The 13,070-nt window shown below is 40.4% G+C and overlaps 1 protein-coding gene across 1 annotated transcript in view; it reads left to right on the top strand.

Moving 5' to 3' along the window:
• slc15a4 (solute carrier family 15 member 4) overlaps positions 1–13,070 on the top strand; it is a 63,871-nt gene that overhangs the window by 1,745 nt on the left and 49,056 nt on the right. The window contains exons 2-4 of the mRNA XM_020511575.2: positions 6,017–6,309; positions 8,634–8,802; positions 9,546–9,656. Of these exons, the coding sequence (XP_020367164.1) occupies positions 6,017–6,309; positions 8,634–8,802; positions 9,546–9,656 (573 nt within the window). The remainder of the gene's footprint in view (positions 1–6,016; positions 6,310–8,633; positions 8,803–9,545; positions 9,657–13,070) is intronic.

Here is a 13,070-nt window from a genome sequence, read left to right as displayed (position 1 = left end):
CTTTGCATGCAGTGAGTAAGACAGACTCCTTTTTTTAGTCAAAAGAAGAAAATGACTTAATGTGTTTCAGATAAACAAAAGCATGGTTGTAATATTTAGATTTAACACATTCTGTTGGAAAGAAAGTATGTCATGCGTGGCTGCAAGGCCTTCTGTAAGGGGAGTATGAACAACCAGTGGTCGTGATCCATTTTGGGGCCAATGATGTTGGAAGGAAGAGAAATAACTTCCTGTAAGTAAACTTTAGGAAGTTAAGAAGTGAATGGACAAGGAGTGCTCCAAAGGTAGTAATCTCTGGATTACCAAAAGAACTGCGGTTGCTGTAAATCAGGAACAAAAACAAAGTTGCTGGAAAAGCTCAGCGGGTCTGGCAGCATCTGTGGAGGAGAAAACAGTTAATGTTTCGGGTCCGGTGACCCTTCCTCAGTTCTGAGGAACTAAAAACTAGACCCTATATATACTCCACTGCTAAGGAAAACTGGAAGTGAGGTAATCCAGCTCAACGGATGCCAGAGTTTAAATACCAGGCAGGAAAACACAACAATGCTTCATCGGAGGCTGCACTGATGATGTTACCCAACAGGGTAATGAAACGTCTGCAAACTAACGAACCAGCTCAGCGAGCGAACCAACCGCAATGACCAAGAAATTACAGGCCAGTCAGTCTAAACTTGGTGGTGGAAAAGTTATTGGATAAAATTCAGATGAACAGAATATTTCTGCACTTGTGGGTTAATCATGTGTAGCCAGCATGGATTTGTTAAAGGAATTTTCTGTTTAAAAGATTTGCTGGAATTGTTTGGAGAGGGAACCGGGAGTGTTGAGGACAGTACATTTGAAGTGGTCCCCGTGCACTTTAGTTTGCCTTTTGAAAGTGTCCATGATGGCAGACTGGTCAAGAAAGTAGTAAAAATCCATGGAATCCAAGGCCGTGGCATGTCGATCCAAAATTGACTGAGGGGCAGGAAGCAGAGGCTGATGGCTAAAGAATGTTTGTATGACTAGAAGTCTTTTTCTAATGGGGTTTCAGTGTTTGGTGTTGGGGCCTTTACCATTTGCATACATTCATGATTTGGACTTAAATGTAGGGGGTCTGATCAAGAAATCTGTAGATAACGTGAGAATTGGTATGGTGTTATACAGTGAAGAAAATAGCTGTAAACTGCATAAAGATATTGTGGTCAGGTGACCTCGGCAGCGGATTGGCCGATGGAATTCATTTTGGAGAAGTGTCAGATAATGCATTTGGGCCGGCTAACGAGGCAAGAGGTTACATCATGAATGGTAGGACCCTGGAAAGTACTGAATCCGAGGGATGTTTTCTGAGCCTATCCACAGATCCTTGAAGGTAGCCGATTTAGATGAGGTGGTTAAAAAAGTAGATAGGATATTTACCTTTATTAGCCAAAACATAGAATGCAAGATTTGGGAGATTATGCTAGAACTGTATAAAATGCTGGTTTAGGTATAACTGGACTTCTGCACGCAGTTCTGGTCACCTCACATTATACAAAATACATAATTGCACTGGAGAGAATGGAAAGAAGATTTACCAGGATACTAACATGCAAATAAAAACAAAATACTGTGGATGCTGGAAATATGAAATAAAAGCAGAAAGTGCAGGAGAGAATCTAGCAATGTTGGCGGAGACAGCAATAAAGTTGATGTTTCGAGTCCTGTACCACACTCTTTGGAACTGAAAGTAGCCAGAAAATGGTGGTATTTAGCTTTGGATGAGAGGAGGAGTAATAGGAATATATTGAGTGCCTAGAGCAAAATAGGAAGGCGCTGGTCGTGGCTTACTCGAGGCATGATTTCCCTTGGCTTGTGGAGAGGTTGAGATAGGGAGTCCTTGATAGTGGTCCCGGCTAGTGTGGGAATTGAACGCACGCTGTAACATCACTAACTAGCCATTCAGCTAACTGACCTAACAGTGTTGCTGGTAAAGGCAGAAGATGACCCTTTGGGTAGGTTGATGGATGTAAAGTGGAGCTTTATTGTTCTTGGAGCGAGATGAAGGGGTCAGGGCAGATGTGGGAAAGATGTGTTGGACGGGGTTGAGGGCTGTCAATCACGATGAGAGGTAATCCTTGGTTTGAGCAAAAAGGACATGTCAGAGGTACCACAGTGTTAGATGGCATCATTGGAACACGTGCAACTGAGACAGAAACTGGGAAAATGCAGTGGAATCCTGAAGGAATGTGGGTGTCAGAAAAATTAGTCAACGTAAGAGCGAAAATTGAATTTGCAGTGTATATTGGTGAAATGGAAACAGTGAAACCAAGAAAAGATTCAGAGGTTGTTTACAAAGCCCTCAACCATTTTCTACACACCTCTGACGCTTCTGTTCTCATTCCTTCCCCTCCCTCAACAATGATAGGGTCTCCCATGTCCTCACTTTCTATGTTACCCATCATTGGATCTAATATTTTGAGACGTCTTGAGGCCGTGAATAGTACTGTACAAATGTAAGTCTTTTCTCATTTTGCTTAAAGGCTAACACTATAAAGAAGTTGGCTTATTAGAGATTAAAATGGTAACCTGTGTGCTGGCAGACGTTGTTGACATAGCTGTTGAAGAATACTTTGTCTCTGTCTTCCCTTCTCTTTCATAAAGATATTGTAGTGAGAAAAATTGTGAAGTACCAGCAAATTTTAAGGCAATATCTACACTACTAAGTAGGCCTCTGTATGCTTCTCATCCAAGATCAGATAAGATTGCTTATGGACAAACTAGTGTGAAAATGCCAAAGATAATTTGAAGAATTGATTTAAAGGATGAGTTTTTGCATGACACAGGAAGAATTCCACTACTCTTTGAGTGGCTCTGCAGGGTCATTTACGTCCACCTGAGGAGATCAGTGAGGCCTTAACTTAAAGTCTCATCAGAAAGATGCTAACTGCAACAGTGCAGCAATCCATCAATACTGCACTGAGGTCTGAGGCTGGATTGTGTTTATTTCTATGGCATTGGTCAAACACATGCGCTTTTGTCTCTAAAGTGAGAATATTCTCACTTGCAGCTAACAGTTTAATGCTGCTTCTACGAATATGAAAGGTGAGTAAATGACTTTAAAAACTTCATTCTTGAATGATAGCTCAAGGATGTATTTCAAGAATGAAGGTTTTAAAGTCATTTACTCACCTTTCATATTCGTAGAAGCAGCATTAAACTGTTAGCTGCAAGTGAGAATATTCTCACTTTAGAGACAAAAGCGCATGTGTTTGACCAATGCCATAGAAATAAACACAATCCAGCCTCAGACCTCAGTGCAGTATTGATGGATTGCTGCACTGTTGCAGTTAGCATCTTTCTGATGAGACTTTAAGTTAAGGCCTCACTGATCTCCTCAGGTGGACGTAAATGACCCTGCAGAGCCACTCAAAGAGTAGTGGAATTCTTCCTGTGTCATGCAAAAACTCATCCTTTAAATCAATTCTTCAAATTATCTTTGGCATTTTCACACTAGTTTGTCCATAAGCAATCTTATCTGATCTTGGATGAGAAGCATACAGAGGCCTACTTAGTAGTGTAGATATTGCCTTAAAATTTGCTGGTACTTCACAATTTTTCTCACTACAATATCTTTATGAAAGAGAAGGGAAGACAGAGACAAAGTATTCTTCAACAGCTATGTCAACAACGTCTGCCAGCACACAGGTTACCATTTTAATCTCTAATAAGCCAACTTCTTTATAGTGTTAGCCTTTAAGCAAAATGAGAAAAGACTTACATTTGTACAGTACTATTCACGGCCTCAAGACGTCTCAAAATATTAGATCCAATGATGGGTAACATAGAAAGTGAGGACATGGGAGACCCTATCATTGTTGAGGGAGGGGAAGGAATGAGAACAGAAGCGTCAGAGGTGTGTAGAAAATGGTTGAGGGCTTTGTAAACAACCTCTGAATCTTTTCTTGGTTTCACTGTTTCCATTTCACCAATATACACTGCAAATTCAATTTTCGCTCTTACGTTGACTAATTTTTCTGACACCCACATTCCTTCAGGATTCCACTGCATTTTCCCAGTTTCTGTCTCAGTTGCACGTGTTCCAATGATGCCATCTAACACTGTGGTACCTCTGACATGTCCTTTTTGCTCAAACCAAGGATTACCTCTCATCGTGATTGACAGCCCTCAACCCCGTCCAACACATCTTTCCCACATCTGCCCTGACCCCTTCATCTCGCTCCAAGAACAATAAAGCTCCACTTTACATCCATCAACCTACCCAAAGGGTCATCTTCTGCCTTTACCAGCAACACTGTTAGGTCAGTTAGCTGAATGGCTAGTTAGTGATGTTACAGCGTGCGTTCAATTCCCACACTAGCCGGGACCACTATCAAGGACTCCCTATCTCAACCTCTCCACAAGCCAAGGGAAATCATGCCTCGAGTAAGCCACGACCAGCGCCTTCCTATTTTGCTCTAGGCACTCAATATATTCCTATTACTCCTCCTCTCATCCAAAGCTAAATACCACCATTTTCTGGCTACTTTCAGTTCCAAAGAGTGTGGTACAGGACTCGAAACATCAACTTTATTGCTGTCTCCGCCAACATTGCTAGATTCTCTCCTGCACTTTCTGCTTTTATTTCATATTTCCAGCATCCACAGTATTTTGTTTTTATTTGCATGTTAGTATCCTGGTAAATCTTCTTTCCATTCTCTCCAGTGCAATTATGTATTTTGTATAATGTGAGGTGACCAGAACTGCGTGCAGAAGTCCAGTTATACCTAAACCAGCATTTTATACAGTTCTAGCATAATCTCCCAAATCTTGCATTCTATGTTTTGGCTAATAAAGGTAAATATCCTATCTACTTTTTTAACCACCTCATCTAAATCGGCTACCTTCAAGGATCTGTGGATAGGCTCAGAAAACATCCCTCGGATTCAGTACTTTCCAGGGTCCTACCATTCATGATGTAACCTCTTGCCTCGTTAGCCGGCCCAAATGCATTATCTGACACTTCTCCAAAATGAATTCCATCGGCCAATCCGCTGCCGAGGTCACCTGACCACAATATCTTTATGCAGTTTACAGCTATTTTCTTCACTGTATAACACCATACCAATTCTCACGTTATCTACAGATTTCTTGATCAGACCCCCTACATTTAAGTCCAAATCATGAATGTATGCAAATGGTAAAGGCCCCAACACCAAACACTGAAACCCCATTAGAAAAAGACTTCTAGTCATACAAACATTCTTTAGCCATCAGCCTCTGCTTCCTGCCCCTCAGTCAATTTTGGATCGACATGCCACGGCCTTGGATTCCATGGATTTTTACTACTTTCTTGACCAGTCTGCCATCATGGACACTTTCAAAAGGCAAACTAAAGTGCACGGGGACCACTTCAAATGTACTGTCCTCAACACTCCCGGTTCCCTCTCCAAACAATTCCAGCAAATCTTTTAAACAGAAAATTCCTTTAACAAATCCATGCTGGCTACACATGATTAACCCACAAGTGCAGAAATATTCTGTTCATCTGAATTTTATCCAATAACTTTTCCACCACCAAGTTTAGACTGACTGGCCTGTAATTTCTTGGTCATTGCGGTTGGTTCGCTCGCTGAGCTGGTTCGTTAGTTTGCAGACGTTTCATTACCCTGTTGGGTAACATCATCAGTGCAGCCTCCGATGAAGCATTGTTGTGTTTTCCTGCCTGGTATTTAAACTCTGGCATCCGTTGAGCTGGATTACCTCACTTCCAGTTTTCCTTAGCAGTGGAGTATATATAGGGTCTAGTTTTTAGTTCCTCAGAACTGAGGAAGGGTCACCGGACCCGAAACATTAACTGTTTTCTCCTCCACAGATGCTGCCAGACCCGCTGAGCTTTTCCAGCAACTTTGTTTTTGTTCCTGATTTACAGCATCCGCAGTTCTTTTGGTTTTTATCATGTATTTTGTGTATGGTGGTTATAAGATGGCTGGTTGGATTAAATGAAATTTTGGTGTAGTGGTAGTGAATGTTTGTTTGTTTTTTATTTTGTTTTGTACAGGTGAAAGATAGAGGTCCTGAAGCTACACGTCGTTTTTTCAACTGGTTCTATTGGTCGATTAATTTGGGTGCTATTGTCTCGTTGGGTGGCATATCGTATATTCAACAAAATTGTAGTTTTCTTCTTGGATACAGTATCCCAACTGTTTGTATGGGAATCTCTTTCCTGGTCTTTGCATGCGGCAAATCAGTCTTTATCTCGAAGCCACCTGATGGCAGTTCCTTCTCAGATTTGTTCAAGATCCTTTTTTATTCCTGCTTTTCAAGGAAATCCAATAGTGAAGAAAATACCAGGTAAAGGTTGCATGATAATCGTGAGTTTTTAAAAATTGTATTTTGATGATATGTTGTCTCGCTAGCTGATTTTGTTGCCATTAGAGCAACTGTCTAGACATTTTAATTGCCCCTCTCTGTTATACATATTTGCTAGGACAAAATGTTTGAAAGAATATTTCTTGCCGAAGGGGTGGACTTTTAAAACTAGCTCGAAATTGCATATACCTCATAGTCACAACTATTCAATGTTAAAAGGAAATCTTTTCAGAGACACAGTTAATGTTGTGTTGCACTACAAAGTTTATTGCATGGACTTTAGTCTGTTAAACTGGACGACACAAAGCTGAGTGGGAGGGTCAGTGTTAGAAGCATGTGGAGATGCTTCAGGCTGATTTTAGACAAGTTAAGTAATTCAGCAAATGTATGGCACATGAAGTATAATGTGGATAAATGGGAAATTATCCATTTTAGTAGCAAAAGCAGGAGGGCAGATTATTTTTTTAATGGCTTTAGAAGGGGGTGGTGCAACAAGACCTGGGCATCCTTGTACAGCAGTCACTGAAAATAAGCATGCAGGTGCATCAGGTGGTGAAGGCAGCAAATGGTAATTTGGTTTTAAGCAACAGGATTTGGGGTGTCTTCCTGCAGTTGTAGAGGACCTTTGGTGTTACTGCACCTGGAGTATTATGTGCAGTTTTGGTCTCCTCTGGGGAAGGAAGTTCTGGCTATGGACAGAGCGCAAAAAAGGTTTACCAGACTGTCTCGTAGGATGGCAGGACTACCTTGAAGATAGATTGGGTCACCTACAACTATCATCATTGGAATTTAGAATGAGTGGAGATCTCAAAAAAAACCTCCAAGGCCTAACAAGACTAGAGAGGGTAAATGCAGGAAGGGTGTTCATAATTACCAGGGATTTCGGAACTAGAGGTCACAATCTATGGATACGGGGTAAACCATTTAGGACTGAGAAATTTCTTTACCTAGAGTAAGGAGCCTGTGGAACACTCTGCCATAGGAAGTGGCTGAGGCCAAACTTTTGGATGTTTTTATGGCTAAAGGGATCAAAGGGTATGGGGAGAGAGCAGAGACTGGGTATATGTTGGATGATCAGCCATGGTCATATTGAATGGTGGAGCAGGCTGGAGGGGCCAAATGCTCCTAGTTTCTTTGTTTATATTTTCTATAAATACGGTTCTACGCAAGTAAGTGTTGGGACCACAGTTATTCACATTATACTTTAGCAGTCTGGATGAAGAAAGTAAAGATATTGCTGAGTTTGGAGATGTCAAAAGATGGGTGGAGGGACAGGTAGTGTTGAGGAAGCTGGGAGGCTGTAGAAGGACTTGGACAGGCTAGGAGAGTGGGCAAAGAAGTGGCAGATGAATGCAATGTGGAAAAGTGAGGTTATGCAATTTAGTAGGAAGACTATTTCCTAAATGGCGAAAGGCTTTGGAAATCTGAAGCACAAATTGATTTTGGGAGTCCAATTCTTCAGGTTAACATGCAGGTTCAGTTGGCAGTTAGGAAAGCAAATGCGATGTTAGCATTCATTTCAAGAGGGCTGGAATATAAGAGTTGGGATGTACTGCTGAGGCTGCATAAGGCTCTGGTTAGACTACCTTTGGAATATTGTGAGCAGTTCTGGGCCCTGTATTTAAGGAAGGATGTGCTGTCCTTGGAGTGGGTAAAGAGGAGGTTTAGAAGAATGATCTTGGGGATGAAGGGCTTGTTATATGAGGAGCGGTTGAGGACTCTGGGTCTGTGCTCGATTGAGCTTAGAAAAAGGATATCATTAAAACTTGCAGAATACTGAGAGGCCTGCATAAAGTGGACGTGAAGATGATGTTTCCACTGATAGGAGGGACTAGGATCAGAGGGCACAGCCTTCGTGAAGGAACAGCACTTTAGAACTGAGATAAGGAGGAATTTCTTCAGCCACTGAGGATGGTTAACCTGTGGAATATATTTTGATAGGGCTGTGGAGACCATGTCTTTTCAGTGTATTTAAGACAGGTTCTTGATTTAGTCAAAGCGATCAAGAGTTAGAGAGATGGCAGGCGAATGGGGATGAGAAACATATCAACCATGATTGAATGGCCTAATTATACTCATAGACCTTATGGTCTTAAACGGTTATCAGAAGATGCTTGTTTTAACTTGTTTTCATATTTTAATGCTGAACGTTTTAGGATCTGTATTTTTGGAAATGTTATGATTTGTTTGTATTGGCTATAACACTGGTTGCGTCAGTTTTAATGTAATCTGAATGGAGAGGAGGTTTTATTCATGATTTTTTCATAAGTAAGATGAATGATAAAATATTTGATTCTTTATTTCAGTCAGAGCAGTGGAATCTGCCCACCACCTATTCAGCCAGGCTTTTTGGACCTTGCCAAGACTGTCCATGGTGGACGATTTCAAGATAACAAAGTGGAAGATGTGAAGTCCTTTGTCAAAATTATCCCAGTATTCCTGGCACTTATTCCTTACTGGACAGTTTACTTCCAGGTCAGATGTAATTTTGCATGCTTTCAATGGACAAAATATTAAATTGTTTGAATTATGTTGTGTAGACATGCAAAGTAGGTGCCATAGAGTTGTACAGCATGGAAACAGACCCTTTGGTCCAACTTGTCAATGCCAGCCTGGTATCCTAAACCGATCTAGTCCCAACTGCCAGCATTTGGCCCATATGTCTCTAAACTCTTCCTATTCATTTACTCATCTGGGTGCCCTTTAAATGTTGTAATTGTACCCACCTACCTCTACTTCCTCTAGCTTGTTCCATACATGTACCACCCTCTGTGTCAAAAAGTTACCCCTTAGGTCCCTTTTAAATTTTTCCTCCCACGTCTTAAGCCTATGCTGTCTAGTTTTGGACTCCCTCACCCTTGGAAAATGCCCTTGGCTGTTCACCTTGTCTATGCACCTCATGATTTTATAAACCTCTATAAAGTCACCTCTCAGCCTCACATGCTCCAGGGGGAAGAAAGTACAAGCCTATTCAGCATCCCCATGCAGCTCCAACCCTCTAACTCTGGCAACAGCACTTTAAGTCCCTTTAAAGTTGAAATGGTTCAAAAATAACAACATCTTTCCTATAGCAGGGAGACCAGAACTGAACACAGTATTTTAAAAATGTCAGCATAAGTTGTTTTACATCTTCAAGTCTTCAATGTATTTTGCATAAACAGCACTGATAAATTACTTTTTTGGTTTAGCTTAATATTCAAGTTTTCTTCACTTTATAGATGCAAACAACATACGTTCTGCAGAGTCTGCATCTACGGATCCCAACATTTTTTGACAGCCGTAATAGCAGCAATACTAGCAATTCATTTGCAAGTTGTAATCATCACATGGTAAGATCAGATTAGAATTATTTCCCTGTTATGCTGTTCGAAAGAATACATGTTTTTGAATGCACGCTGTCAGATTTCAACAATAGGTGTCAGAAAGCACTTTCCGTATAGACTTTTTTCAGTAGTGATAGAGTAGTTGCAGCAACATTTGATGTCCAAATTGGTGCCACATGCATTTGCAGAGATCTCCAAAAGAGTAAATTAATTTATATGTTGGAACATTTTGGGCATCAAGCCCAGGACAGCATAAGAAATAGAGTAGAATTAAAGTTGCTAGTTTCAGATGTAGGATTAGTACTACCCAAGGAGAGGATGAAGAACAAATGCTAATACATTGTGTTAGTTGATGCATGATCTAGCAATATTTGAAAGAATTTGATGTTTTTGTGTTATGAAATGAATGTGTGATTGTAATCACCCTGAATGATGTCTAGTTATCATCCTCTTATAAGGGATAATTGAGACACTGGAAAATGCTTTAAAATGAGCCAATGGAAGAATCCTAGTTTGAAGATCTTGGGTTCTCATGGCAGGCTTTAAAAGACCTGAATTGTTTTCTCCCTCCTGGAAAGTTTTAGGCTTTGGACTGAGTCCCTTTTGTCATTTTGGATATTTCAATATGTGCAGAAAGATTGTTTGAACTTGTTAGATTAGGGCAAACAATTGATGGTGGACGTAAGCAATACATGCAAGGAACTGACTGGTTTCACTTTGCAGATTTATTAATGTGTGAGCCAAAGTCAGCATGTATGATGAGCATTATATGTTTTTTTTAAAAAACCGTGATGTTTGGATCTGTATCTTAAGGTCACTATGATGTTTGGAATACATATTGTTTGTCTTGATTCATCAGAGGAGTTTCCTACTTTTTGTTTTCCTCTTAATTAGTTTAGGATTATTTTTGTTTGCATTACCTTGTCAGGATATTACATGACTGCCTGTGAATTGGCAAGGAGGGTCATGATCCATCAGAATTGGAACAGATGTGATGGATCAGCCAATCCTTTTTTCTGTCTCCTCTCACGTTGCTGTGTAAATCAATATGACTGCCAGGATGACTCTGAGCATTTGGTGGTAACTAATGATGCCTTAGTCAGCTTTTCATGACATGAAATAATTCACATCATTTCATTTAAGGGTCATTTTTTTAAATGCAATATTTGAGACACTTTTTTTTTCCCTGTGGTATTTTGAATGTGTGATTGTGTGACAGTTTCAGTAGTGTTGTCTGATTAGTATCTTAATGGAGAAGGGAGTGGAAATATGTGCATCAGTAAGTTTTTTTTTGATAGAGCAACATGTTTGTTGTATGGGGTATGGGATACTTGTATGTGTGACAATAATTTTAACTTCTAGTAGTAGATAATGGAACTTCTAGTGAGGTTACCTTTATCCTTCCATTTCTATAAATGCCTTTAGAAAATGTGAGGTTCGTTAATTAACATGACATACCAGGAAACTTTGTTAACAATAAACCCTGATATAGTTTAAGATTTTAAACTTCTGTTCAAGTAGTTGAAAATTTCAACTTAAAATTGAGGTTTTTGGATATTTAAATACTTCGTGTAATACATTAACACTTTTAAACTACAAAAAATTGTCCATGTTCTTTCATTAACTATTATATCTTCAATAATTCATTATGCATTTTGGACACATGGGCTTTATCCCAGCACAAACAAGAACCTATGAGCAAAGTGCATCTGAGTAAAGTTAAACGTATTTGCATGTATCTTAGCAGTCAGTAACATTCTGCAAACATACATCATAAACAAAACACCTTTTTAATCTTGACTAAATAAAATGTTCACCAATACTTGGTTACATTCTGCAAACTTCTTTGCATAAGTAGAACACCAAGGAAGATGTTACTTGGAAGAGCTGAGGTCTTGTACAACCTATTGAAAGAAGAGTTAAAATGTAGAGTCAATTCTATTAAGAATCTAGTTGCTGTAATCTGTTATGATTAAATCAGCCAACATTTACAATTTTATTAGCAAAGTATTGTAACAATATTCATTTCTGTATGATTATTGCTACTTTCTCTTTCCCCTTCCTCCAGCACTTTTGAAAGAGCAAGTAGATCTATTGCCTCTAATTTTTATGACAACTAGACTTCTTAAAATATGAACATTTAATGTTAGCAAAACTTCTCAGATCTGGCAGACTCATTGAGAAATGGAAGGCAGAATTTTCCATTTGAACTTAAATAATAGTAGTGAACATGTTGAATGACATAATAACCACGACATGCTGTGGTGAGCTATGACAGGCTTTTTATCTCAATATTGATGCAAATGAGATGTTGCACATGTTAATCAGTGAATGGCATGGCAAGCAAGCCAGAAGTTCTTTTCCGGGTTTGAACACTCCCTTGTTCCATGGACATCACTTCAGACACTGCAAGCCTGGAACTGTCACTCCTAGCAATTGCTCTGAAGAAGGCTACGCTAGCCCTGTAGTTCGTAGACACTGCACTGCATGTACTAGTGGATAGCGTCACTTAGATGTGGTCAGATCTCTGCCTGGGTGACTGCATCAGGAGGTCAGCTCACCATACCAGTCCAGCCAGGGCAAAGATTGCAGCCTGGGTGAATGCCACTAGCCTCAGCAAAACCAACAGTCAGCAGAGCTGGAAAAGCATCATTGATGTCCTACACTCTGCAAAGTTTGTGACAAAATCTTCTCTCATTTATCTCCCTCTCAGCTCCATCAGTTACACCACCTCTGCCACTGCGCACACATCTCAGCAAGGGTGAAGGATTACACTTCAGAACATCACATGCATGATATCGATTCAAGGGCTCATATCAACTCACCCTCTTGTGTCCTCCGTGACACATAAGATGGTCATGGTGGTTGGAAGTCAGTCATTTCATCTCCAAGACATCTCTGCAGGAGTTCCTCAGGGTAGTGACCTAGACCCAACCATCTTCAGCTGCTTCATCAATGATATTCCCTCCATCATAATGTCAGAAGTGGGAATATTTGTCGATAATTGTGCAATGTTCACCATTTGTGACTCCTCAGACACTGAAGCAGTCCATGTTCAAGTGCAACAAGATCAGGACAATATCCAGGCTTGGGCTGACAAGTGGCAAGTAACGGTTGTGCCACTCAAATGCCAGGCTATGATCATCACGAATAAGAGACAATCTAACCACCGCCCCTTGACATTCAATCGTATCACCACCACTGGCTCCCCTACGATCAACTTCCTGGAAGTTTTCGTTGACTAGAAACTCAACTGGACTCTCCACATAAACGCAGTAGCTACAAGAGCAGGTCAGAGACTAGGAATACTGCGGTGAGTAACTCGCCTCCTGATTCCTCAAAGTCTGTCCACCATCTACAAGTCAGGAATGTGATGGAATACTGCCCACTTGCCTGGATGGGTGCAGCCCCAGTAACACG

Source organism: Rhincodon typus, chromosome 24 (assembly GCF_021869965.1).
Source record: "Rhincodon typus isolate 14 chromosome 24, sRhiTyp1.1, whole genome shotgun sequence".
In the NCBI taxonomy this organism is placed as follows: domain Eukaryota; kingdom Metazoa; phylum Chordata; class Chondrichthyes; order Orectolobiformes; family Rhincodontidae; genus Rhincodon; species Rhincodon typus.
Note: the sequence above shows the minus strand (reverse complement) of the source record. Positions and strands in the feature narration are given on the sequence as shown.